The sequence below is a fragment of the Schizosaccharomyces japonicus genome (assembly GCF_000149845.2).
Source record: "Schizosaccharomyces japonicus yFS275 unplaced genomic scaffold supercont5.3, whole genome shotgun sequence".
Taxonomy (NCBI): Eukaryota; Fungi; Ascomycota; class Schizosaccharomycetes; order Schizosaccharomycetales; family Schizosaccharomycetaceae; genus Schizosaccharomyces; species Schizosaccharomyces japonicus.
The window spans coordinates 2,376,256-2,401,836 of NW_011627862.1; the positions used below are offsets into that span (position 1 = coordinate 2,376,256).

Genomic DNA, 25,581 nt, shown 5'->3' on the forward strand with positions numbered 1-25,581 from the left:
ACACGCTTGCCGTCGTCCAAGGGTTGACTCGTTCGAGTGCGCTCCACCTCAGTAACCTTGTTCCACCATGTTACGGACGACGCCGCCAGCACTCGCTTCCTCTACCACGCAGTCCAAATTCACCCATGTCTACGACGGAGACGCTCGAATGGCCTGCTAATAAGGTCCGGAGTACCTTTATCGACTACTTCAAGGAGCATGGACACACCTTTGTTCCTAGCTCCTCGGTTATCCCGTTTGAGGATCCAACGCTGTTGTTTGCCAATGCTGGTACGTGTGATTTAGCTTCCTTCGGCGTGTGTGCGCATATAAATGGATTTCTGACACGAATTCTGCAGGTATGAACCAGTACAAGCCCATTTTCCTTGGCACTGTTGACCCTTCGAGCTCTTTCGCCAAGCTGAAGCGTGCTTGCAACTCTCAAAAGTGCATTCGTGCCGGTGGAAAGCACAATGACTTGGAGGACGTGGGTAAGGACAACTACCATCACACCATGTTCGAAATGCTGGGTAACTGGTCTTTTGGCGACTACTTCAAGAAGGAGGCTATTCCTCTGGCTTGGAAATTGCTTACCGAGGTGTTCAAACTGAATCCTGACCAACTGTATGTGACGTACTTTGGTGGCCACGAGGAGAGTGGACTTGGTCCTGATTTGGAGGCCAAGAACATTTGGCTTGAAATGGGTATTCCCCCCGAGCGTGTGATCCCCGGTAACTTGAAGGACAACTTCTGGGAGATGGGTGAGCAGGGACCCTGCGGTCCCTGCTCTGAGATTCATTACGACCGTATTGGCGGCCGTAGCGTTCCTGAGCTTGTGAACCAGGACGATCCCAATGTATTGGAGATTTGGAACATTGTGTTCATGGAGTTCAACCGTGAAAAGGATGGTTCCCTGCGTCCTCTTCCCAACAAGCACATTGATACGGGTATGGGTTTTGAGCGTTTGGTTTCCGTTGTGCAAAACAAGTCGTCCAACTATGATACCGATCTGTTCGCTCCCTTGTTCCAAAAAATCCAAGAGCTTACTGGTGCTCGCCCTTACGAGGGCCGCATGGGCGAAGACGATGTGGATGGCATCGACACGGCCTACCGCGTTGTTGCTGACCATGTTCGTACCTTGACGTTTGCCATTAGCGACGGTGGTGTTCCCAACAACGAGGGACGCGGCTACGTGCTTCGTCGTATCTTGCGTCGTGGTGCTCGTTATGTGCGCAAAAAATTCAATACCCCCATTGGTGATTTCTTCTCTCGTCTTGCTCTTGTTGTCGCTGAGCAGATGGGTGAGTTCTTCCCCGAAGTTCGTTCCAAGCTTGAGGATGTGAAGGAGATTTTGGACGAGGAGGAGGAATCCTTCTCTCGTACTCTGGATCGCGGCGAGAAGATGTTTGAGCAATACGCTGCTGCTGCCCAGAAGACTGAGTCTAAGATGCTTAAGGGCATGGATGTCTGGCGTTTGTACGAGACATACGGTTTCCCCGTTGACTTGACTCACTTGATGGCCGAAGAAGCCGGTCTTAAGATTGACGTTGAGGGCTTCAACGCCGCTCAGGCTCATTCTAAGGAGATCAGTCGTCGTGCAGCCAAGGCTGGTGGTGACAGCGCTACCATGGTCACTTTGGATATTCACGCTCTTGGTGCCTTGGCTAAGATGCCCGAGGTGCCCAAGACCGATGACCATTTCAAGCACGAGTCTGGCACCATCAACGCCACCGTTAAGGCTCTGTACCATCCTAGTGGTTTCCAAACCTCTACCGAGAAGTTTGAGGCTGGTGAGAACATTGGCATCTTGCTCGACCGTACCAACTTTTACGCTGAGCAGGGTGGTCAAGAGTACGACACTGGTCGTATTACCATTGACGGCAAGCTTGAGTTCCGCGTGACGAATGTCCAAGTGTACGGTGGATATGTTCTCCATACTGGTTTCTGTGAGTATGGTTCCTTGAACGTCGGTGACGAGGTTATCTGTGAATACGACGAACTTCGTCGTCGTCCTTTAATGAATAACCACACCGTTACTCACATTCTTAACTTTGCCCTTCGTGAAGTTTTGGGTGAGGGTGTTGACCAACGTGGTTCTCTCGTTTCTCCCGAGAAGCTCCGTTTCGACTTTTCTCACAAGGCCGCCTTGAGCATCAAGGAGCTGGAACGTGTGGAGAACATTTGCAACCAGAAGATTGCTGAGAATCTTAGAGTTTACGCCAAGGAGCTTCCTCTTGCTATTAGCAAGGAAATTGCTGGTCTTCGTGCTGTTTTCGGCGAGGTGTATCCCGATCCCGTCCGTGTTGTCTGTGTCGGTGCAGACATTGATGAGATCATCAAGGATCCCAAGAATGAGCAATGGCGCCAATACAGTATTGAGTTCTGTGGTGGTACTCATCTTCCCAAGACTGGTGAAATCAAGGACTTTGTCATCCTTGAGGAAAGTGGTATTGCGAAGGGTATTCGTCGTATTGTTGCCGTGACTGCAGCCGATGCCAACCAAGTCTGCCGTATCGCCAACGAGTTTGACCAAAGACTTGACAGATTGGCTGCCATGCCTCATGGACCTGAAAAGGAAGCCGAGATTAAGCTGGTCACTGTCGACTTGTCTCAGCTTTCCGTGTCTGCTCTCCGCAAGCACGCTATGAAGGAGAAGTTCACTAAGATCACTAAGCAATTCCAAGATCAAGTCAAGGCTGCTAACGCCAAGGAGCAAAAGGATGCTGTTAAGGCCGTTGCTGACTACTTTGAAGAGCATCCTGAGTCTAAGTTCTTCGTTTCTAAGCTTAATGTTTCTCCGAACCCTAAGGTTCTCAACTTTGCCATCTCTTACGCAAAGAAGAACTTGGCTGGCAAGAGTCTGTATCTGTTGGCTTCGAACGGTGCCCAGCCGGACAAGGTTGCTCACGCCTGTTTGGTTTCTCAAGAGGCTTTACCTAAGGTGACCGCTCAAGAATGGTCTCAAAAGGTTTCTCACGTTGTCGGTGGCCGCTGTGGTGGTAAGAAGGATTCTTGCCAAGGTGTTGGTACCAATGCCGATAAGATTGACCAAGCTATTGAGGAAGCTATTGAGTTCTTCCAAGGCAAGCTTACTCTTTAACCGCGGGCTGGTTGATAAAAGGTTTACATAAATTTTCTTGTTTTAGTGTTGCATAAAATCTAGACATGGGCAATATAAAAGGACGATTTCCGAAGTACAAAAGTAACTGGAAGGAGTGTGTGTTTTGTGGGATAGTATGGAGCAATTGATTGTTTTACCAACCTTTTTTTTTACACCTCGTTCGGCACTCCCCATTTACAGATCCTTTTTTTGGTGGAACAGCCAGAAGGGAAATTCTAAGCGTTGTGTCGTTTTATGGCAGCATTAGTGAATTATAGTAGCTCGGATTCGGACACGGATGTGAGCTCTAATGAAATTGAAAATGCACCAAGTCGACCAAAGTTGAGCTTGCCGGAGGAATTCGAGAACAAATATAGAAGTATGTAAGCTTTTGAGGAACAGTAAATGCAATCTCGTTTTCGAAAGATTAACAAACGGTGTGCTATGTTTAGGTTCCCCGCGGTTACTAGATGACCCTGTGTTTCATCAAGGAAGAAAACGGACTTTCGCTCATGTTGAAGGGGCATGGACAACTCAATCATTCATAGAAGGTAGCGTTTCCGGCATCCTCTGAAGTATCATTGGCTTTGCTAATGTCTTACTAACTCCGTTAATAGTGAAGCTGACGCGATCACTGAGTAGTCAACTTCAGCAGATTCTAAAATCCGAAATTGCAATTGAAGAAAGAGATGACGGTACGCCAAAAAGCAATGATTGGGTACCTCTATTTTTTAGTGAGCTAGGTCTTGCTAAACCGCTTCATCTGACTCTTTCGTCTATGGATTGTTTGGATTATGAGAGTAAAGAATCCTTTCGCGTTCAGTGGAAACAAACCCTGTCCTCGGCTCATTTTCAGTAAGAGCTATCTCCTCTAGCGATTTGTGTGTCTGACTTATTGTAGACCGTTTTCAATTCAGCTTGGAAAGGTTTTGTACTTGGTTAACGAGCAACAAACACGAGGTTTTCTTGCATGGAGAATTCATTTCGATGAGCACCACTTGAAGCCACTGTGCCAGAAAATAAATGATCTTAATATTTCTTTCGGAATGCAACCATTACGACCAGTATGCTTATTACATCGAAGGCAACCTTTAGTGACTGACACCAAATAACTTGTAGGACTTTATTCCCCACATTTCCTTTTGCTGGCGAAAGACAAATCCCAAGGAATGCGAAGCATGGTCATCAGCAATATCACTTTATGAAGTCCCATCAAAATTCGATAATTTAGTATCTGCAATTGAGGATCTTCTCAAGTCGAACAACACAAATATACCCGTGAAATCTGTAAAACTGTCTACGGGTGGTTATTTGGACACCTTAGAACTGAAGGAACCATACTAACCCGTCGTCATTTTTCTTTTAAGATATGTGTTCAAGTGAGTTTTATATTCAGCGAGACATCGGATGCGCCGAAGAAAACAGCATTCGACGAATGCTTCTCCTACTATATATCCATTTAACGAAATCCGTCTCTGTTTTTTTTCAACACTTTCATTATTCATCTCTTTTTCCCAACTTGTCCAAAATTCGTTTAAAAAAGACGAAATTTTTTTTCTACAATCTTTCGCCTTCAATAAATACCCTGGCAGGGTTTCTCTTTAAAACGCGTAGTTTCTCCAGCGCAATTGCATTTTGTATATCATAGTAACCTGTACCCAGCATTTCCCCCATTGCTCGTTATGTCATACTCGCTTAGCACAACATGTATGACATCACGTTGTTTTCCAAGCGAGAATTCTACGAGCTGCAGACACCCCACGAGAGGCCTCCTAGCATCCGCCAACAACTCGCAAAAATTTTGTTGTTTCCTGTAGTTCTGCGCTGACAACTTCGGCAACAGGCGTGTAGCACTTACTAAGTCTAAAGGATTTTAATTTCATACAAGGCGTGTTGTAAAAATGGACGCTACGGCAACAACACGTCCGGTCTCTATTGCACGAGTTTGTATGTGGGAGAAAACGCGAGCTCAGGGCTTCCGGATGGTTGTAACTTGTTATTAACAGGTCGTAGATGCTCATGTAAACGAGGAAATGCCTAGAGAGTACTGGGACTATGAAAACCTGGAGGAAAAATACGGATACCAAGACAACTACGAGATTCTGAGAAAAGTCGGTCGCGGAAAGTACAGTGAAGTTTTTGAGGGCATCAACGTGCTCAACAACACGAAATGCATTATTAAGGTGTTGAAACCAGTGAAAAACAAGAAGATCAAGCGTGAATTAAAGATTCTGCAAAATTTGGCCGGTGGACCTAACATTATTTCCTTACTGGACATCGTCCGTGATCCAGAGGTGAGTCTAGTTGGGCAAGAGTATGGACGGAGGGGGTGAAAAGGGATTGAAAGGGATCCCCATTCACCTGTTCCCTCTATTTACGTCTCTCGATGTTTTCATACTACTTGTCGCGTTTTCGTCGTCACGAGCACTATTACTAACGCAGCCTAGAGTAAAACGCCTTCTCTAATTTTTGAGTATGTCGACAATTTAGATTTCCGTACGCTGTATCCTACTTTGACTGATTATGATATCCGTTACTACATGAATGAGCTGCTCAAGGCCCTGGACTTTTGTCACTCCCGCGGCATCATGCATCGTGATGTGAAGCCCCATAACGTTATGATTGATCATAGAAAGCGTCAGTTGCGGTTGATTGACTGGGGATTGGCCGAGTTTTACCATGCCGGCATGGAGTACAATGTACGTGTGGCTAGTCGCTACTTCAAGGGTCCAGAGTTGCTTGTCGACTTCCGGGAGTACGACTATTCTCTCGATATTTGGTCGTTCGGCGTTATGTTTGCGGCCATGATCTTTAAGAAGGACACGTTCTTCCGTGGTCGTGACAATTACGATCAACTTGTCAAGATTGCTAAGGTCCTTGGCACGGAGGAACTGTATGCGTATATCAAAAAGTACAACATCGTACTCGACCGTCACTACGATGACATTCTGGGCAACTACCCCAAACGAGACTGGACTTCGTTCCTCACTCGTGAGAATCGTGCTCTTGCCAACGATGAAGCTCTTGACTTACTTTCTCACCTGCTACGCTACGATCACCAGGAACGTTACACTTGTCGTGAAGCCATGGCGCATCCATACTTTCAAGCTTTGAAACAAACGTAAAAGCCCCCTTTGCTATGAAATGTTTCTTGGATGACGACAGCGACGACATAAAAGAAATTAATTACAGCTTGCAATTGCATGAACCGACTGCGTTTAGACACACTCTTTTTTGGCCCCGTGTCATAATGGGAATGGATAGGTTGGCAGATACCATTTTCGCTTGCATGTTCGTCCTTTTCTACAGACCCGCATACGTACATACTACCTTCGAGCTCCCTCGTTATGTTGCTTCCTACACGCATCGTCATCTGGCTTCATGATTTGAATGTGTGTGCGTACTATTGCAGATGATTACGGCGCAACCACAATACACGTACAAACTTACGCGTCGCACCGTTCATCTTTCCCTTACCGTTTGTTTTTCTCATTTTTACTCTCTTCATCGTGCGTGAACATTATACGGACAAAGCGTCTGCTTTGTTAATGTCATTATATTGATGATCGCCATTGTCTGTTGAGCTTTTAGTCTGTTCTCTATTACTCACGTACGCAAAACAGACAACTTTCCCACTAATCGCCTTAACGTCGAATGGTCGTATTTGCAGCTACTTGTTGTCTATAACTTGTTTCTTTGGACATGCTCAGGTTGAGTCAGGAATGCTGTCATGCGGGACGAAATAGTGCTAAGGAGCTTCGAGCGTGTTTCTACGTCCTCAATCGTCGTGCACCTTATGGCTTCCTCTAGTTTGTTTTTACTACGATTGGTGTTAGTGGTTACTTTAGACCAGTGTACCCCAATGCAAACAGCAGGCCTATAGCTTGCTTAAGTTGGTGTCGTACATGATGGTACATCTTTGCAGCGTAAGCTGCAGCTCTTCAAGAATAATTTTTTCTGTGGGCTCCAACTCGTCTTCGGTCATGGTGAAGGCAGGTGAAAAAGTGCGTAGGACTGTGTTGGAGGTTTGTGTATTATTGTATGCCTTGTTATCTTGTATTGCGCGTGTTGGCGTAGTACGTAAACCGTCTTAGTGCGGTATCTCTTCAACGTAGGAGTATGCTAAATAACCTTTAATAGTTATTGCAGTGACAGTCGAAGGACAGAAAACATAATCCTAACTTTTAGTAAATGTGGAAAGTCTCGTTATACATAATTACGCATTTTGTTTCAGTTGTTCAATTCTCCGCTGCGTCCCGCTAAGCTTGCCTACCGTACCCTATCGTAAACGTAAACAAAACACATTCCCCTTTCCGACCTCTAGATGCTCTTGGGCCACAAAAAACGTCAACTCCCAATTCGACCCATTCCCTCAGCAAACGTTACCACCCTCTTCACATACAACAAACAACAATGATTCGGAGACCACCAACTGCTATTCAAGTGACGGCTGAAGATGTGCTTGCCTACGATGATGAAAAGATGAAGGAGAAACGAAGTCTTGCTGGACACGGTGCCGAACATACAAGCCGTGCATCCAATGTCTCTAGCGAATTGACATCTTCATCTAAGCACGCCAGCAAGGAGTCACGGATAGGTATTAACAATGTGCTCCGGGGAGCTGGCAGTGGAAACTAGTACAAATGTGAAGGATCTACTACTCTCACTTCAAGGACAATGTCGAGTAGCCAAAGAGCAAAAGTCCGTGGTCGAGATGTATGTCTCATATGTACAGTTTACGAGATAACTCGTATTTTATGACCAATAAAATATCAACGTTAGATAACCACATTTGCTTGCGTCAGCGGGGAAAGAGAGTAGAGTCAGTAGAGCTGGTAGAGTTTGAAGTGAACAAACATTTAGCACACTGAATCGGTGTATGCCTTGAAACGAGGGCAACAGGTGTTTTGATAGTGAAAGCTTGTTAAGGAATAAGCGCAACGATACAATCATGCTACGCAAAACTCCCAACTTATGACACTTTAACAAGTACGGGCGCTGCACAATGACCCAATGGAGGACGTGCAAGTCCACCATTTTTCACCAGTGAACCGCCTGCATATTTGTTTTGTTTTTTTTTTAATTAGGTGTTTTTGAATGCTTGCACCCAAAGCTAGATGGGAATTAATTATCGAGTTATAGACACAAACCAGGTGGAAGCAAAAAGGAACACCAAAAGTAAGAGAACGAAAAAGAATGAACCGAGAGACCAAAAAATCAGAAACGAAACTTAGAGACAAAACAAAAGGACTCTACTTCTTCTCGGCCTGGGCGGCAACATGCTTGTCGTGGTCGTCAATATCAACAGCCTCCCAAGGATACATGATCCAGCAGTCTGGAGTGTTTTGACCAACAAAGTAGTAGCTGTCCAACAAATCTTTGCTCAACTCGGCATTCTTGGGCTTCAGCTTGTTGTGAACGACAAAGATACCGAATCTAGTTTGCTCGGTTTCACGGTTCAACTTCTTGGCCTGAGCTTCGACATCACGACGAAGCTCACGAACAGCATAATGAAGAGTGGTACGAGTGTCGTCGACCTCGTCGACAATAAGAACGTTCTTGCCCACCAAGTCGACCATACCAAGGGTACTGAAGTCGAGCCACTGGGTACGCTTGACCTCCACGCCTGGAACCTCTTCAGGTGCGTCAGAAACCAATTCCTCGTACAACGAAAGACCAATGGCTTGAATGGGAATGTTCTTTTGGCCGGGCATCTTCAAGAAAGTACGAAGGATACGGGCGGGGATGAAACCACCACCGCCAATGGCGATAATGACATCAGGACGGAAGCGAGCGAGAATCTCCTTGGCTTGCTCGCGGCACATCTTGTGCACATCGTTATAGCTAACATAAAGACGGTTGGGCTCCATAATGAAGTGATTCCAAGACAATTGGTCTTACAGTACCTGTGGGGGGAAATGAAGGGGTGTATGGTATTCAGAAGGTTGCGAAACAGTATTAGTCTTTTTTTACTAAGCAGCAGTCACAACTTTATGCCGGAAAAAGATAGCGTTGCAATTACGCGAAGAGTTACGTAGCATGACTGATAACGATTCTAGATACTGTTTTGTGCCTAATTTGAGCACTAAAAATGGATGCTTTAACCCCTCAAAAAGTGTAAATTCTCAGCGCTCAAATCAGACATGAGAAAGGCTCGTAATTCTGTGAGAATAAAGCATTGTGGGACATGAACGGACAAAATCGAGGGGGTCGCATACTCCCCCAGGAATATAAAAGCTGGAGTAGTGTTCAGGGGCTATTGAAATAAGCAGTGGTTAGTGCGGGTGTAAGCGAGAAATAGGGTTGCAAGGTTGTCGCACGAACGACAACAAGCGAAATGAAAACCGAAAGGCAAAAAATCAAAGTCATATCAACGAAAACAAGGAGTTCCCACTTATAGTCATGCAGAGAAACTCATTATGTACTTGAAAAGGTGCCAGGGTACTTCCGTCTTTCAGCCAGGCAGTAAGGGAGCTGTATACATTGTGTTCTTAGTGAAAGCAAAAATTTGGTTAATTAATTTAATAATAAAATAAAAAAAAAAACGAAAAAAAAAAAAATACTTTACAAGAAGGACTAGTTTTAGACAATATAATTCAATGATTAATACACCCTAAGTGTATTGTTTTAACTTTAAATAACGCTAAACAGAACAAAAAACTAGCGATTCCGCCCTCCTAGAATCTTTCAGAGGCTGTTTGACATATATTCAATGATTAATACACCCTAATGATGTTTTATTTAAATAACGCTACAGACAAAATTTGTCAAGCTCAAAAGCTCACATTGTCCATCCCCGAAACCCCCCTCTCGATGACTACTCGTACTTATATACTGCAGCTCAAAATTCATCTTTGTTACATACGACAGTCCATGTTTGTTTTCTTTCGCTCTTCCCCTCTCCAATAGCGGCCCGAGAATTCCTATCACCTTTCTAAACTGGCTAAATAAATGATGTTGCAATAGCGTAAAAGGCATTAGGTGCTAACTGTAGATGGCGCTTTCGTCCCCTCACTGTTTATGACTTCCTCTTTCTTAAGCGAACGTTAACCGAGGAACGAAGGCCGATGTGGTAGCTGTGTTTCGGCAGTGACATAATTTTGTCTTACCACGTTCTTTGATAGCCGACCAGCCATATATCATTGATAAGATATATCTTTCAAGGGTCTGGACACAAAAGGACGACAAAAAATTACACAGCCCAAAAGGTTATTGCGCCTTGTGCGCAATGGAGTCAAATCCAGATTCTGATGCCCGTGTTTTTCATTGATACATTCCATCATCTAGCCAACAAATCATCCTGCACGCTTAATTGCCGCATCCGTCCAAAACTTTCGCTCAATCAACTTGGGCCCCGCTTAAATTTTATCTTAGCGGAAGCACATGAGGCGCACTATGATCTCGTGAAAACCCAATCACAAAAGCTTAGAGACTTAATGCGTTAGCAGTTTCGTGTCAGAGTGAACCAGCGACACACCTGATGTGACTGAATATCGCCTTGATTGGTCATCTAATTGCCGGTAGACCCTCAATATGACGTGGCCATTCGGTCAGAAGGAACAACGCATAACACATCAGGTAACAGACTCCCGACACGTAAAAGGTAAATTCTCACAGGCATCTTCACTTGTCCAGTACACAACACATTTGGAATTTCTGTGCTGAGCAGATTTGCGTTTTCCTGACGATTTCTGGCTGAAATAGACCAGTTTTCGTTCTTGTTTGCACCGAAATCGCTCATTTTTGTCGCTTTTGTGTGCCAAGAGCTACGAGTACTTAAATTTATTTAAGGGTTGTATTCTAATATTTAAGCCCTGCTTTGTTCCCTCGGCTTGAAAGGCTAAATACTGCTAATTTTCGTTTGCAGTTTTTCACACTGCCTTTTCAATTGTCTTCTGCCAAAGACCCTATTGACAACTTTTGCAAATTTGTTGTAAGCAAATTCTAGCTAACGGTTCTGTTAGTGACTGTTCCTATTGTATCTTTAATTGAGTAAGACACACGTCTTGTCTCATTGTTTACTGTCACTCGTTCAATCTCGTTGGTTTCTTTCTGTCGTCTTCGTACGTCTTATTTCTTTTCTTTTTGTTTCTGCTTTAGTATTCTAAAGTCTAATCCGTGGTTTCTTTACGTGTTTTCGAAACGTCAACAGCTCATCAACTATGGCTATCTCTAGAAAACTTAAAATTTCGCTTCTTCTTGCGATTGACACTGTCTTTTTCTTCATTGAGTTGATTTCGGGTTACATGATCGATTCCCTGGCATTGATCGCTGACTCGTTCCACATGCTCAATGATATCGTCAGTCTTATCATTGCCTTGTGGGCTACTAGTCTTGCTCAAAGACGTGACCACAAGCCCAAATACACTTACGGTTGGCAACGCGCCGAAATCTTGGGTGCGCTGGTGAACGGTGTCTTCTTGGTTGCTCTGTGTTTGTCCATCTTCTTGGAGGCCATTCAACGTTTCATTACTCCCCCAGAGGTTACAAACCCCATGCTTATGCTTACGGTTGGTATCCTGGGATTCATTAGCAACATTGTTGGTATTGTTCTTTTCCACGACCATGCGGTCGGCCATCATGATCATGCCGACTCCTCGTTTCCCGAAGACGATATTGAGTCCGTGCTCCCTGCCACCGTTGTTAACCGCTGCCGCCGTTTGAGTGTCACTAGTGCTGACCTTGAGGGCGCCAATTTGTCTTCCGACCAACCTTCCGAAAGCTCTCCCCTGCTTAGTTATGTCAGCAACGATCACTCTTCTCACAAGCATACCCATTACCAAGGAACCAGTCAGGAGCCCACTTCAAGTATCTCTTCTGAGACTTCAAGCACTAAGAAGAAGCATAACCACAACCTGAACATGAGAGGTGTCTTCCTCCATGTCATGGGTGATGCGTTGGGCAACTTTGGTGTTATTTCTGCTGCTATTGTTATTCGTTACACCAACTGGTCTTGGCGCTACTACTTTGATCCCATGGTCAGTATTGTCCTTACGGGTATTATCCTTGCCTCTGCCATCCCCCTGTGTAAATCTGCTGCTCTGATTCTCTTGCAAGTTGCACCTCACAGTATCCGTATTGAAGATCTTCACAGACAGATCACTGCTCTCCCTGGTGTTGAGTCGTTGCACGAGCTTCATATTTGGCAGTTGTCGGACGTGAAGTTGATTGCGACCTTGCACGTCTGCGTGAATTTGTCCGAAGACAATGGTGAAGCCTACATGAAGCTGACCACTGACATTCGCAATGTTTTGCACATGTATGGTATTCACGATTGCACTATTCAACCCGAGTTTACGAATGTTGCTAGTCGCAAGCCTTCCTTAAACAAGGTTCCTGCTGACGAAGCTTGTCTTGTAACACAGTTCAGTGACTGTCGTGGCGAAGAATGCATCGACCACCAGTAAGCCTTCCGTATTGCTGATTTGGGACAAGCTGCGTGTGTGCATGTGTCTGTATTACTGTAGCCTTTGGAGCTCTCGTTTCCGTTAAACGGTTTGAGTGTCACCAGGGCAAGTTTGGTTGTCCGCTGGATCGGCATTCGCTTGACACATCACGTTTAGGTCGTTCTTGTTGACTGGCTTTGTTACAATTTCAATCGTATGCGAGTAGCTTCGTAACGTTTAAGAGTGAGAAAGCATTGTTTGCGTTTGGTAGGATATCTCGCATTCGGGACTGCTGAGCAGTGCAATTGCGAGTGGCGCTCGTATTCCCTGGTCGCTCTTTATATTTCTAATCAGCGTTTCGTCCTATGATTCTCTTCTTACATTCGGTGATATAGGTTTAGTTTAATAAGACTAACTGAATCGTGTTTGTGCAAATGCCGTAGGGTACATGACGGGCTTTAAATTTGGTTTTATTTGGTTGTGAATTTCGCTTTTATAACAAGTTTTGATAAATTTCGGATTGTCCTTCTGTATGAACCAAGGCTTGAAAATCAGTGCTTAGTAAAAGGTAATACTCCGTTTTACTAATAGAGAGTCTGTTTGCAGTATAATATACACTTATTCGTAAATTTCGTAATTGTCCAAATATAAGTTATACAAACAGGGTAAACATTCTACTGTAGTCATAAACAATTTCGCTTTCTAACTAACAATGTAGTTTCTTTTTTACGCTTTTAGATCCTTCGTAACTTTAATTTTTCATTAGTCTTAATATTCTTTTCCTGTTTCTTTCATTTTTATTTAAGTCTTTCTCGAACAGATATTTCATTCCTACTCCAAATCTTGTGTCGTTGCTTTCAGCAAATTCCTTTCCTTTGCCTACACCATTTCTTGTGCTGTGTGCTACTGCTGTGCGTCTTTGTACAACGCGTACGGACTTGAAATCCATCTTCCTCCACTTACTGACTCACCGACATAGTACCTTAGCTCTTTTGGCCTTCTTTGAATTCACAGCTCGGACCTCCTTGCCAGAGCAATTACCTCGGTAGTAGAAAAAACAACAGAGTAATTCCTACGTCTCATCCGTCTATAACAGAATTATCACTTGGACGACATTTGGAATACTCGTATATTACAATTCCATACACACGACACACTTCATTTCTGCATGTGCCACCGTTCGTAGCGAACTTTTGGTTTTGATGAAAGAATCACTACTCACTAGCATCAATTTTATGCATGGTCCTCCTCCTCATCACATGTCGGAACAAATGATGGATAATGGTGCACAAGCTCCAGACTTCAGGCGGCAAGGACCAGTCGTAAAAACAGAACCCGATGATATCGACATGCTAATGCCGAACCATACGGAAAGGTTAGATGAAGTGCCCAGTGCAAAAAACAAAGGCCTTACCCAAAACGGATCAGTTCACACAGAACTTTCGACCGATATCAGTATTTCTTTTCGAAAAGATGCCCTGCCGACAACTCCGGACTCCTCCTCCCAAGAAGACCAGGACAACTTTTTGAAAAAACTCTCAAACGAGTTGTTTGACAAGCCCTCGATATACTATGAGTTTCTCGAGATTGTCTACTCATACCTCGAAAATATGTACGCACTCCAGCTCGAACATCTGTTCTTAGCTTGATTCACCACCGTACCTCATTACTAACTTCCTTAGCATTGATTTTTTTGGTTTTCTTGAGCGAATTTACATACTTTTTAAAGAGTACCCTCACATCCTCATAGCTCTTAACACTCTCCTCCCCAAACAGTATGCCTTCAGCTACTCTCCTCTCGACCCTGAAAACATAGCTTTGCACACGCCGACAGGACGTGTTCATGCTTCTTCTTCTTCGTACTCAGGTACATACCCTGACCCGTTGTCAGATGTCCAAAGAGTCATCGCTTTCACGACACACTTGTGCCAGAAATTGCACAAGACACCCGAAAAAATCCATAGAATTCGTCAAGCACTTCAGCTTCTTCGCAATGGAAGTGTTTCTGCCGATTCGGTAACCAAGCAAATTCAAGCTCAACTTAAAGGCCACTCTCGATTGCAACAAGAGTTTTCCTACTTCCTTCCACATGCTCTCCTTTTTGCCGCTATTCCTCCTCCAGGCTCGCTACCATTGCGAGCAATCCGCTACTCTACTTACCATTCTCCTTTTATTCCCGCCTTGGTGCCTGGACCGTCCTATTCCGCTCTGTTAAACACGCCTAAAGAACCAGTCGACGACCTTGCTTTCTTCGGCCAGGTAACTGAATACTTAAAAAAACCAAATGTGTCCACTGAGTTCTTCAAACTACTAAATCTCTTCTCACAAAAAATTATCGACCGAGACGCTCTTCTCAATCATGTGTACGATTTTATCGGCATGAACACTGTTCTGTGGACTCGTTTCCTGGAAATCATGCAAACTAGTCCGCGTGAGTTTGAACAAAACTTCTATTCGCGTAATGACAGTTTCCCCAAAAGTGGTCCAAGCTATCGCTTACTACCTAAAAGTGAGCAAACAGTTGCTTGTAGCGGCAGAGATGAGCTGGCCTGGAGTGTATGTAATGATGCCTGGGTAAGCCATCCTACTTGGGCATCCGAAGAAGCTGGATTCATTGTGCAGCGAAAAACACCCTACGAAGAGACCATGACAAAGCTTGAAGAACAACGATATGAATTTGATCGGCATATCGAGGCAACAACATGGACGATTAATCTTTTAGAGCCCATCGCCGAACGGATAGAAAGTATGTCTGACAAGGAACGTGCCGAGATGAAATTGTCTCCAGGACTAGGTGGTAAAACTGTGAGCATCTACGAGAAAGTTGTGAAGTGGATTTACACGCCTGAACTTGGAAATGACATGATTAAAGGTTTATACGAGACACCTTCCATCGCCGTTCCTCTCGTATTAAATCGTGTAAAACAGAAAGATGAAGAATGGCGAGCGTTGCGGGACAGCCTTTCAGCAAGCTGGCGCGACATCGAGTATCAAAATTACGACAAGCACATGGACCCACAGAGCTTGTACTTTAAGTCGGCGGATAAAAAGTTAACAATGCCGAAGTTTCTCTTTATGTCAGCAGAAATGCAGGCTTTTGAGACCGCTAAAGCATATCCAGAACATGCTGAAGTTGCTTCACCTTTCTCGCACAAAATTGATGACGTTAATATTTTCCTGGATGTTTGCTACTTAGTATGCACGTACATTGTCTGTAATTCCCCGAGTGGATTACGAAAAGTTGAATACTTTTTCAAAGTCACTATCCCGGAAATTTTTGGTTTGGAGAAGCAGCTTTTGCACAAATGCTTGGAGCCGTTATTTGAAAAAGACGAATCAGAAAAAGATTCATGCGATCCAATTGCACCTAATCGTTCACGGAGGAAGCGTGCTTCTTCTCTAGAACAACTTACCGGTAATGCAAAAATACCAAAACTTGCTGAGCGACAAAGTCGATCGGCTACCGCGCAATTACGAGCACAAGAAAATGAGCGTGAACAAAACAAGGTTGTTGATGGCGAACCCGAAGTCATGTATCCAGATTTGATCATTGACGAAACGAAGCCGCTAGCTACACAGCTCCCGCTTTTCTCTTCCACTTACCAGTCTGAAGATTCAGACTCAGCGACGGCACAGGATATAAAGCAACCGAATGACAGTCCTGAGACACAACGAAACACGCCTGTTCTTCGGAGGCCCCGAGAAACATTTGGCGAGCCTGGGAAGGTGACAGAGTATTATGGACATTCCATTTTTTACTTATTCTTCCAATATCTGTTTATGTTATATGAGCGATTGAAGAAGTTAAAGTCATTTGAAGAAGATGTTAACCCCAGGCTGCACCAGTTACGACCAAGCTCCGTTGTTCTAGAAATGGGTATTTGGCGCAACAGAAAATCCGATCTGCCCCCTTTACCTGATGAAGGCTCTTATTATCGAAATACGGTTGTCATGACCATTCGTCTTCTCTGCGGAATAATTACACAAGCGCAATATGAGGACTACTTGCGATACTTTTATGGGTACAAGGCGTATGAACTTTACACTGCTGAGAAGCTTGTATGGTCCCTCTCAAAACAAGTGCATCACATTGTTGCCGACGGCAAGAACAAAAGCATCCTGTCTTTGTTTGAAATTCGGGGGAAACAACCAGACCTAAACGCGTTTACTGATATGATGTACCGCATGCAGGTAGACAAGGTCTTGGGTCAAGACGAATACGTCTTCAAAATAACATGGAATCACAAGTCCAAATACCTTGGGATGCGATACTTGCGAAAAACGGAATTATCTTCCAATGCGCCCTTCTTTCTTAACGAAGCTGCGTGCGACAAGTATTTCAAAAGCTACACGAGTGATGAAGTAACTAAAGAAATTTCGCTACGAAAGTTTCACTGTCCTTTTATTCCTCGCAACTTGAAACGCTCTATTCTGCCAAGTTTCAAATTGTACAAAGATGCTCATCACGAACAACTGCGTGGTTTTTCAGAAGACAAGAAAACCATCTCTTTATCAATAAATGCGAAAAACTACAGACTATCCTACTCTCATGCAAAGGAGGACGTCTTGCTACATAGCTCATGGTCATTCACTCATGCATCTCTGCAGTCAGACAAACCGTCTACCTTAACGAAAACAATTGTTGATCGTTCCCAACGTTGGAAAAACTGTTATTCCAGCTTACTTTCTGCCCTTCCGGGATCCCTTGAAACTCTAAGCTTTTAATTATGTACCCTGGACTTTATTAATTTAATGCTATTTGGCCTCGTTTCTCGTATATAGACTCATTGTACTTGGGCTCCTTTAACACTAGATTTTGTATAGTAAAAAAGCACTGCTATATTTCGTTTTTACATTTTAAATGCATTTAAATTTTTACAATAAATAAGAATGCATCTCTGTTTTATCTTTTACTTTAATTGAACCAATAAACCCAATAACCAGGACATATCCTGTTCAATAATGTTTGTTTTGATCCATGTAAACAAATGGATCATTGCCTAGACAACGACAATGTTTACACTGTTTGCGGCACCACCAAACTCCTGACAATAACAAATATCAAGCGATGGCTACGGCGGCCGTTAAGGAAACAAAAACCGCTATTACTCCGAAGAAGAAGACGAAGCCTTCACGTCTGTGTTTTACTCCGCCGGTCAACTTAAAAAACAACAAAAAGAACATTTACTATACCCGTTACGACTGTATTGGAGAGGTATGTTGACCGGCTGAAGCCCTCTCTCGCTCTTCTACGTGACAATGGTATACTGACTCTTTTATTAGGGTGGTTTTGCACGCTGTTTTCGTGTTAAGGACAACTATGGAAATGTCTATGCTGCCAAGGTAATTGCCAAACGATCTTTACAGAATGAGAAAACAAAACAAAAGGTAATTGCAGGCTTCTATCACTCGATTTCCGTGTTTGCTCACACGTCTACAGTTGTTCGGTGAAATTAAGGTCCATCAATCCATGAACCACCCAAACATTGTTGGTTTTGTTGATTGTTTTGAGGACTCAACAAATGTTTATCTTGTTCTTGAGTTGTGTGAACACCGTTCCTTAATGGATTTGTTGAGGAAACGGAAACATCTTACGGAACCCGAAGTCCGTTTCCTTATGTTGCAAATTCTCGGTGCCTTGAAGTACATGCACAAGAAGCGAGTTATTCATCGTGATTTAAAACTTGGTAACATAATGCTTGATGAAAGCAATAATGTCAAAATTGGAGATTTTGGTCTTGCTGCCTTGTTAGTTGATGACGAGGAACGAAAAATGACTATTTGTGGTACACCAAACTACATTGCACCGGAGATTCTCTTCAATTCCAAAGAGGGCCATTCTTTTGAAGTCGATCTTTGGAGTGCGGGCGTTGTGATGTTTGCCTTGCTTGTTGGAAAGCCTCCTTTCCAGGATAAAGAAGTGAAAACGATTTACAAAAAGATCAAGGCCAACTCGTACAAGTTTCCTCGAGGTCTTGAAATTTCGAATGAGGCCAAAGACCTTATTTCGTCTTTGCTTACTCAAGATCCTAGTACGCGGCCAAGCATTGATGCAATTGCCGACCATGCCTTCTTTCATACTGGCTATATGGCAGCCAGTTTACCAGACGAGGTCTTGGACCAAAAACCCACCTGGCCCACAAGCCAATCTTCACAAGCATTCCAACGCAATCTTGACTACGTGGCTACGGCTTCAGGAGTTGGTTTTGGTAAATCTGCTGGTATAGAACAACATAAACCTTATGCTTTGCAAAATGACCAAGACACAGACAAAGAACGAATTCTGCCAAGTGTCCTCAGTCCTCGTGATCGTGTTGTGCCGGTAATGAGAATTGGTGCTGAAGACCTGCCGGCGGCTGCGTACAGTAATGCTACTCACAAAGCCTCTTTAGCGGCGGCGGCACCTCGTCGAGACTATGCTGTTTCTCGGGTGACTGAGCTGCGTGAAGAAGCACTTGTATCGAAACTTAGCGAGCAGCGAATTAGTTCTTCAAAAACAACTGAAGCCATTGAATCCCAACGAATGTCAACCCACGAAGTAATTATTGACACAGCGAAACCTGCAGACAATGAGAAGTCCGTATGGATGAGTATTCGTAAGCTTGCTTTGCGTATTGGGATGGCTATTGAGACACGAGCGGCAACGAGCACTATTGATCCGCGGGCTGTTGAGCGTTGGCCTTCACTTTTCATTATCACGAAGTGGGTGGACTATTCAAATCGGTACGGTCTTGGTTACCAACTCTCCGATGAGTCAGTAGGTGTTCACTTTAACGACTCGTCGTCGCTTGTTCTTTCACCAGACGAATCTTATTTCGACTACATTGTCCACAAGCGCAATCTTCCTCTCAGACGCTTGTTATTTACGTCGACAAACATTCCTGACGCTCTTAAGAATAAGGTGTATTTGTTAAAACATTTCAAGAATTATATGGGTCAGAACTTGTCGCTTGCCAGTCAAGCCAAACACGCTGCATCCAACGGTGCAAAAGCGACACATATGGCTTTTATGCATAGTTATTTACGAACACGGCAGGCAATTTTATTCCGCCTGAGCAATGGCACCATTCAAGTATGTGTTTGCTTAAACTATTCTCTCCTTCTTACTAACTTGCTTATAGTACAATTTTACCGATCATGCAAAGTTGATCGTTTCCGGTGAAGGCACACATCTTGTTTTTCTCGATAAGGAAAAGAGACGTTTCCATCTTTCGATGGAGGAAGCTTGTTTTCATTCAGAAGAACTCAAAGCGAGGCTGCTGTATGCTCGCGAAACACTCGAACTCTGGGCCATGAAACTCCGTGGCGGCAATAGTCAAAAGGAAACGACGGACTAGACCGATCATGATTTTGTTCTACCCAAACTAATTTGGACACGTCAAACAGCCTAATTTCTCAACATTTTTTTTTCGCACTTTTTTATTAATTTCCCTTGCTCCTCTGCTTTTGTTCCGCACGTCTGATATACGTGGCGTGGACCACTATTCCCTCCCTGCTTTACAAAATTAAAAGGACATAGACAGACGTCAAGGACAAGCATTGTAATTTACTGCAGCAGCTTAAACTTTTGGATCCCTTTAAGCATTCCTTCCCGAAACTACCTAAAACCATTGATGATATACTCGACCCCTTTTATCCCTTCCTTTCAGTTTTTTAAACATATTCTAAATGAAAGTTATTTGATTACGAATGGTATTGCGAAGATAAATTGTATAATAAAAACGATGGTGCAAACATTGTTCCAGAGCATAAAAAATAGATGAGGAGTTTTAGTAGGTAAAGTTATTACGAAAGAGGTTTTCGACTACTATTGCACAACTCGTTCAATCTTTGCGAGTTCATTAAACCAAAGTCCACTTACTAATGACAAACGAGACTTGCCGGACTTAGGCTTTGCTACAAGGGTCCTGGAAGTGTATTCCTCTTGCCAATAAACCTTCAGGGTCCACTCATGATTTATTCAATGACTACGCTGGCGCATAACTATGTTCGTTGACATGTAGATTCGACTTATTGATCCTTAAAAGGACTTACTAAAAAAACAAACAGACAATGTATTCGATACATTCTAAGCAGGTTGCTCTCCTAACTTCATGCACATTACCAAACAAACTACCTTAGCATCTAAACTACACTTTCCATATCTAGTTCATATCATTTAATTCAAGACTCACTGACTACTCATATACACTAACAGCCGGTGACTACGGCAAATTTTCCGGCTTTCTAAAACTATCGTTGGTGGTCGAGTGGCTAAATCTTCACCACAAATTCGCCGCTTAATCCCCCACCTTTCCCGTTCGACTCCCTTACACACCCATTTATCTTCATCTTCCACTTATCGCCTGGTTCACGGCTATGGCCAAACATCTCCGTAACTCATCTAACCCTGTCATTTAACCTTGTCTTTCACAAAATGCTAGAAAAGCAAGTTTTATCGCTATACCTACGGGGCAGTACGTCTATATGCTGTAGAAATTGGCCGCTAATATCGTCTCTAGACCTCCAATTGGGGAAAACCGTGTTTACACCAGCTGTGTTTTCACGAACAATTGGTTCAGTTCAAACAAATTGGAGCTCTAAGCAGTTGCAATGGACTCAGAATATTGCATTGAGCTCAATGAAACCATACTTCCAGGGCTCTAAATGGTCTACACGTCGTTATGCTACAGAAACTAAGAGCCCAGAGACACAAGTCAAAAGTCCACCAGAGTCGAAAGAGGCTGTGGGAAAGCATGTTGAGAATACACCAGCAAAACCGTCGAAGAAATCCCTTTGGCAGCGTTTCAAGGGTGGTGTTATCCATTTCTGGGACGGCACAAAGCTTCTTGGTGCTGAAATCACGATTTCATCAAAGCTTGTTTACAAAATGGCAGTTGGTTACGAGTTGACTCGTCGAGAAAGCCGTCAATTGACGAGAACAGTGAAGGACATGGGTAGATTGCTTCCCTTCTCCATGTTCGTCATCATTCCATTCGCAGAATTATTGCTTCCCGTAGCTATTAAGTTCTTCCCGAACTTGCTTCCTAGTACTTACGAAGATCCTAAGGATAAACAGGCTAAGAAGGAGCGGCTTCGGAAGACTCGTTCAGAAGTGTCGAACTTTCTTCGTAAAACCATGAAGGCTGGAAAGTTTAGCATTTCTGATGAAACTCGTGAGTCAAAGGAGTTCAAGGACTTCTTTCACAAGGTGCGTTACAGCAAGGAAAAGCCTACTCGTGAAGAACTCATCAACGTCTGTAAGTTTTTCCACGACGACATTACTCTTGATAATTTGTCGCGGGCGCAACTTGTCGCCATGTGCCGCTATATGAACTTAGGAGCCTTTGGCACCGAGCCGATGCTTCGTTACAACCTTCGCTCAAGAATGCGTCAAATTTGCAAGGACGATCGTGCCATTTACATCGAGGGAATCACTTCGCTTTCCGTTCCCGAACTGTTAAATGCCTGTAACTCTCGAGGCATCCGCACTCACGGACAGTCTACGGCTTCATTGCGCGAAGAACTGAGTGTCTGGCTTGACATGCGTCTTGTCCACGGAATTCCTTCTGCCATTTTGATGCTTTCTAACGCCTTTTCGTATGGATTTGCTGAAGATACTTTTGAGTCTCGCTGGGATGCGTTGATGGATACGCTGGCCTCCCTTCCCGATGAGTTATACCACGAAACAGTTGTTGATATGCCCTCTCAAGATGTTTCAAACAAGCAGCGTCTCGAGGTCTTGCGCGAACAAGAAGAGCTTATTGAGGAAGAAGCTGAACATGAGACTAGTAATCCAGCCGACGCAAAGCGCCGTGCTGCCGACGACAAGGCGGATACGATTGTTCCCCCCAAGTCTGAAAAGTAATTGACTGGAGTCCGTTTTGTTCGCATCTTTTTCTTTCGTCAACCGTTTCTATTCCAAACCTTCCTTTTCGCATGTCGTCGTTGTTCATGTCCTCTTCTTTTTGGCTGTTTTGACCCGTATCAGGTAGAATTGTGTTTACCTAATTGTCTATATATCAAATGACTCTACTTTAGAACGAATACTATGTTTCGTGACTTTTTCGCACGCAAGTCACGAATTCTGTTTACATTCTTTTCCTCCATGTATTGCTTCCGTAAAGACCCTTGAGTGATGCTTCGTCTAAGTGTATGAAAACAGCTTCAATGAATATTTCGCTGTTTGGAATGTATATATATGAAACAAAAAATAATTAGATGATGCTTTTTACCCTTCCCGTTTTAAGATTGATTTTGCCGTTTTAATAGCCTCTAGAGGAACGCCAGCGAGGGCGGCCACTCGAAGGCCATGTGAATTTCTATTTACGCCTTTGCGCACTCGGTGATCAAACACAAATGTGTCGTCCTCGTTTACAATCAAGTCTGTACAATAACACTCGATTTCTTTTTCGTCCTTTACCAAGGTAGCCAGTTCGTGCGAATGAGTAGCGAACAACACTCTTGACTTATTGATGGTGCGCAAATGTTCTAAACATCCATAACCAATGGCGATACCTTCCTTCGTCGTAGTACCCCGTCCAACTTCATCCATAATTACGAATGATCGAGGTGTTGCATTCTTTAAGATAAATGCAGACTCCATCATCTCTTCCATAAATGTTGACTTGTGCTGAGACAAGTTATCGGCCGAACCAACTCGACTAAATATTTGATCAATCACACCAATTTCAGCAAAGGACGCAGGAACAAAGCTTCCCATTTGTGCTAGAATAGCTATAAGAGCGTTTTGTCTAAGGAACGTACTCTTTCCCGCCATATTTGGACCAGTTATAAGCCAAATTCTGGAGGGCTTACCCACATAACAATCATTTGCTGTGAATGATACCATTTTTTGTTGAAGAGCTTTCTCAACAATTGGATGTCGCCCTTGAATAACTTTGTGTACACAAGAATTATTCACAATTGGACGAACCCATTTTCCTTCTAAGGCCAAAGAAGCCAGTGAAGTGGAAATGTCCAATTCATTTAGTAGTTTAGCACTTTCGCGAATAGACGACATCTGTTTTAGTACATCAGTTTGCAAGTCCATGAGTGTTTGAGCTTCAAGCTGTGAGATTCGTGTTTTCGTTGCCTCAATTTCAAGGCCTAAACATGACCATGATGGGAGATGATAATTAGCCGTAGACAGAGTTGTGTTGAAAACAGTTGCGTCCTGAAAGGTCTTTACAAATTTTGATTTTAAAGCCTTGTTCTGTGACTTGATGTAAACAAAGTACATCTTTGATGGGCTTCTGCGTAAAGTAACATTATCACCGACGGTCGAAGTTATTTTTGATTGTAGCTTTTCAACTGCTTTATAAAGAGTTTTTAATTGTTCATGTTCCTTCAATAGTGCTGGAGATGTAGAGGGCTTGACTATCCAGATATCGGAAAGATTGTTCAGAAAAGCATTTTTTACAGACTCTAAAGAAGATTTTGATTTTCTGCTTTTTGTTTTTGGTACCGGAGCTGCAATGCTTGAATCCAATTCAAGATCTTCAACAACCTCGCCCTTTGCTTCTAAATCCTGTTCCTGGCGTTTGTACAGGGCCTCTTCGTCTATGGTGTTGCTAATCCTTTGGCAAAGGTCCTCGTGAGTATTCAAGGCCTCAGTCAAACGAACAAGAGACGGGTTGGTATTCATGGAACGTAACAATGTCTTTATTTCCATTGTCAAGTGGAAAGTTGAAGCTAAACCTAGGAAGTCTTGCGCACTTCCTCTTCCCAATACAGATCGTTGCAGCAGTCTTTCAGAATCACTGGTTTTCTTTAGCAATTCTGTAATTTGAATACGTGCAGAGGGATTCTGTACAAAAGCCTCAACTAAATCCAAGCGTTCGTTGATTACACGAACGTTTGTCGAAGGAGAACATAGTCTTTGAACAAGCAAACGTGCACCAGAATGCGTGACAGTTCGATTGATAGCATGAAGCAATGTTCCTTGAATACGGCCCTCCTGAAACGAATGGCGAATTTCCAAACTTCGCAAAGCACAAGCTCCTATGACCATGTTCTCCCGCGGAGAATATCGAATCGGATGTTGTATTGTAGTTTTAGAGTTCATCAGCCGATTGGAAACATACTGGAGTAAATGGGAGCCCGATTGAAGTTCCACGGGTTTTAAATCTTCTAAAAAATCAATACTAAGCGGACGGTCAAGAAACTTCCTCCATTGGTTTATTTCCCAGACTTCAGGGTCAGTATAAGAGAAATAGAGACCTTTGGTATTTACATCCGAGAACAATAGATCCCGAGCCTTCTCATCTTTAAAACGAGTGTCCAACAAAACCTCTCTCGGGGAAATTCGTTCAATGTCCCCGGCTAGCTCTTGCACGCTGGAGTCTTTCACGTAAAACTCACCCGTTGATAAGTCCAACCATGTTAGACCGACTAGAGTTTCGGGCTGAATATCCCCTAACGATTCATCTGTAGCGATAGACAAAATGAAATTGCTTTCTCCAGGGCTAATAAAACTCTCGTCAATTAATGTTCCCGGAGAGATTACTCGAGTTACAACCCGATTGTACAAGTTCGATGTAGAAAAATCATCTGGGGCCTTGGGAATCTCTTCACTAAGAGCGACACAAAGATTCATGTCTTGAACAAGTATTTTCAAATACCGATCAAGTTTCGCGGCAGGAAATCCTGCCATGGATACAGGCATAAGTGACGTTCTCCGTTGAGAAACCCGCAAATTCAACAGCGGTGCAACTTCCTCGGCTTGTTGAAAATACAACTCATAAAACCCACCGACTTTAGTAAGCAAAACGCAGTCTGGAAACCTCTCTTGCTGCAATCGGACTCCACGAAGAACTGGAGGAAGTGTCTTCGTTGGTTCGATTGGCTTTAGAGGGACACTATTGTTTTTCTTTAAAAGTCCATTGATTATAGTAGACTTTTGACGAACTTGCCCACAGTCCCATGTTCGCAAGTGCTGAGTTCGTAACCGACCTACTCGACAAACGAATGCCGTAATAGATTTAGCATGGCTCATGTCTATTACAGGGTGGTGGTACAGAAATCATTCCCGTCAATAATTACAAGAAAGAACCTTGACGCGAAATGAGAATTTGGAGAGGAAGCTCATTAAAGTACTCCATAAACAGCAATAGAAAAAGAATAAAAACTCCCAAC

The 25,581-nt window shown here is 43.5% G+C and overlaps 11 protein-coding genes across 11 annotated transcripts; 8 read left to right on the plus strand and 3 right to left on the minus strand.

The window, feature by feature from the left end:
• The first annotated feature begins 114 nt into the window (after window positions 1–114).
• On the plus strand, window positions 115–3,248 carry SJAG_01797 (cytoplasmic alanine-tRNA ligase Ala1). The gene is made up of 2 exons (XM_002173000.2): window positions 115–270; window positions 339–3,248. Exons 1-2 carry the CDS (start codon window positions 126–128, stop codon window positions 3,077–3,079), a joined length of 2,886 nt encoding a protein of 961 aa, XP_002173036.1. The 5' UTR covers window positions 115–125; the 3' UTR covers window positions 3,080–3,248.
• On the plus strand, window positions 3,185–4,734 carry SJAG_01798 (eukaryotic protein). Its single transcript, XM_002173001.2, has 5 exons — window positions 3,185–3,458; window positions 3,532–3,630; window positions 3,697–3,934; window positions 3,981–4,143; window positions 4,199–4,734. The coding sequence occupies exons 1-5, from the start codon at window positions 3,335–3,337 to the stop codon at window positions 4,421–4,423; spliced, it is 849 nt and encodes a 282-aa protein (XP_002173037.2). The 5' UTR covers window positions 3,185–3,334; the 3' UTR covers window positions 4,424–4,734.
• A 103-nt stretch (window positions 4,735–4,837) lies between these two features.
• On the plus strand, window positions 4,838–7,308 carry SJAG_01799 (CMGC/CK2 protein kinase Cka1). The gene is made up of 3 exons (XM_002173002.2): window positions 4,838–5,026; window positions 5,093–5,373; window positions 5,527–7,308. The coding sequence occupies exons 1-3, from the start codon at window positions 4,981–4,983 to the stop codon at window positions 6,202–6,204; spliced, it is 1,005 nt and encodes a 334-aa protein (XP_002173038.1). The 5' UTR covers window positions 4,838–4,980; the 3' UTR covers window positions 6,205–7,308.
• Window positions 6,255–7,545, minus strand: SJAG_01800 (hypothetical protein). Its single transcript, XM_002173003.2, has 3 exons — window positions 7,358–7,545; window positions 6,985–7,260; window positions 6,255–6,899 (listed from the first exon to the last, which is right to left on the minus strand). The coding sequence occupies exons 2-3, from the start codon at window positions 7,062–7,064 to the stop codon at window positions 6,761–6,763; spliced, it is 219 nt and encodes a 72-aa protein (XP_002173039.1). The 5' UTR covers window positions 7,065–7,260; window positions 7,358–7,545; the 3' UTR covers window positions 6,255–6,760.
• Window positions 7,249–7,870, plus strand: SJAG_01801 (anaphase-promoting complex subunit Hcn1). The gene has a single exon (XM_002173004.2). The coding sequence runs from the start codon at window positions 7,493–7,495 to the stop codon at window positions 7,715–7,717; it is 225 nt and encodes a 74-aa protein (XP_002173040.1). The 5' UTR covers window positions 7,249–7,492; the 3' UTR covers window positions 7,718–7,870.
• Window positions 7,871–8,331: 461 nt separating this feature from the next.
• SJAG_06634 (xanthine phosphoribosyltransferase) lies at window positions 8,332–8,949 on the minus strand (the record flags this gene model as incomplete). Its single annotated transcript, XM_011050773.1, has 1 exon — window positions 8,332–8,949. The coding sequence occupies one exon, from the start codon at window positions 8,947–8,949 to the stop codon at window positions 8,332–8,334; it is 618 nt and encodes a 205-aa protein (XP_011049075.1).
• Window positions 8,950–10,695: 1,746 nt separating this feature from the next.
• Window positions 10,696–12,940, plus strand: SJAG_01803 (zinc ion transporter Zhf1). Its single transcript, XM_002173005.2, has one exon. It carries the CDS (start codon window positions 11,242–11,244, stop codon window positions 12,484–12,486), a length of 1,245 nt encoding a protein of 414 aa, XP_002173041.1. The 5' UTR covers window positions 10,696–11,241; the 3' UTR covers window positions 12,487–12,940.
• Window positions 12,941–13,307: 367 nt separating this feature from the next.
• On the plus strand, window positions 13,308–17,410 carry SJAG_01804 (Clr6 histone deacetylase complex subunit Pst2). The gene is made up of 3 exons (XM_002173006.2): window positions 13,308–13,395; window positions 13,445–14,077; window positions 14,148–17,410. The coding sequence occupies exons 2-3, from the start codon at window positions 13,668–13,670 to the stop codon at window positions 17,188–17,190; spliced, it is 3,453 nt and encodes a 1,150-aa protein (XP_002173042.2). The 5' UTR covers window positions 13,308–13,395; window positions 13,445–13,667; the 3' UTR covers window positions 17,191–17,410.
• An 81-nt stretch (window positions 17,411–17,491) lies between these two features.
• On the plus strand, window positions 17,492–20,213 carry SJAG_01805 (PLK protein kinase Plo1). Its single transcript, XM_002173007.2, has 4 exons — window positions 17,492–17,680; window positions 17,749–17,853; window positions 17,906–19,537; window positions 19,587–20,213. Exons 1-4 carry the CDS (start codon window positions 17,534–17,536, stop codon window positions 19,800–19,802), a joined length of 2,100 nt encoding a protein of 699 aa, XP_002173043.1. The 5' UTR covers window positions 17,492–17,533; the 3' UTR covers window positions 19,803–20,213.
• A 580-nt stretch (window positions 20,214–20,793) lies between these two features.
• On the plus strand, window positions 20,794–23,483 carry SJAG_01806 (inner membrane protein). Its single transcript, XM_002173008.2, has 2 exons — window positions 20,794–20,921; window positions 20,967–23,483. Exons 1-2 carry the CDS (start codon window positions 20,882–20,884, stop codon window positions 22,310–22,312), a joined length of 1,386 nt encoding a protein of 461 aa, XP_002173044.2. The 5' UTR covers window positions 20,794–20,881; the 3' UTR covers window positions 22,313–23,483.
• Window positions 20,893–25,528, minus strand: SJAG_01807 (MutS protein 1). Its single transcript, XM_002173009.2, has one exon. The coding sequence runs from the start codon at window positions 25,439–25,441 to the stop codon at window positions 22,676–22,678; it is 2,766 nt and encodes a 921-aa protein (XP_002173045.1). The 5' UTR covers window positions 25,442–25,528; the 3' UTR covers window positions 20,893–22,675.
• Window positions 25,529–25,581: the final 53 nt, after the last annotated feature.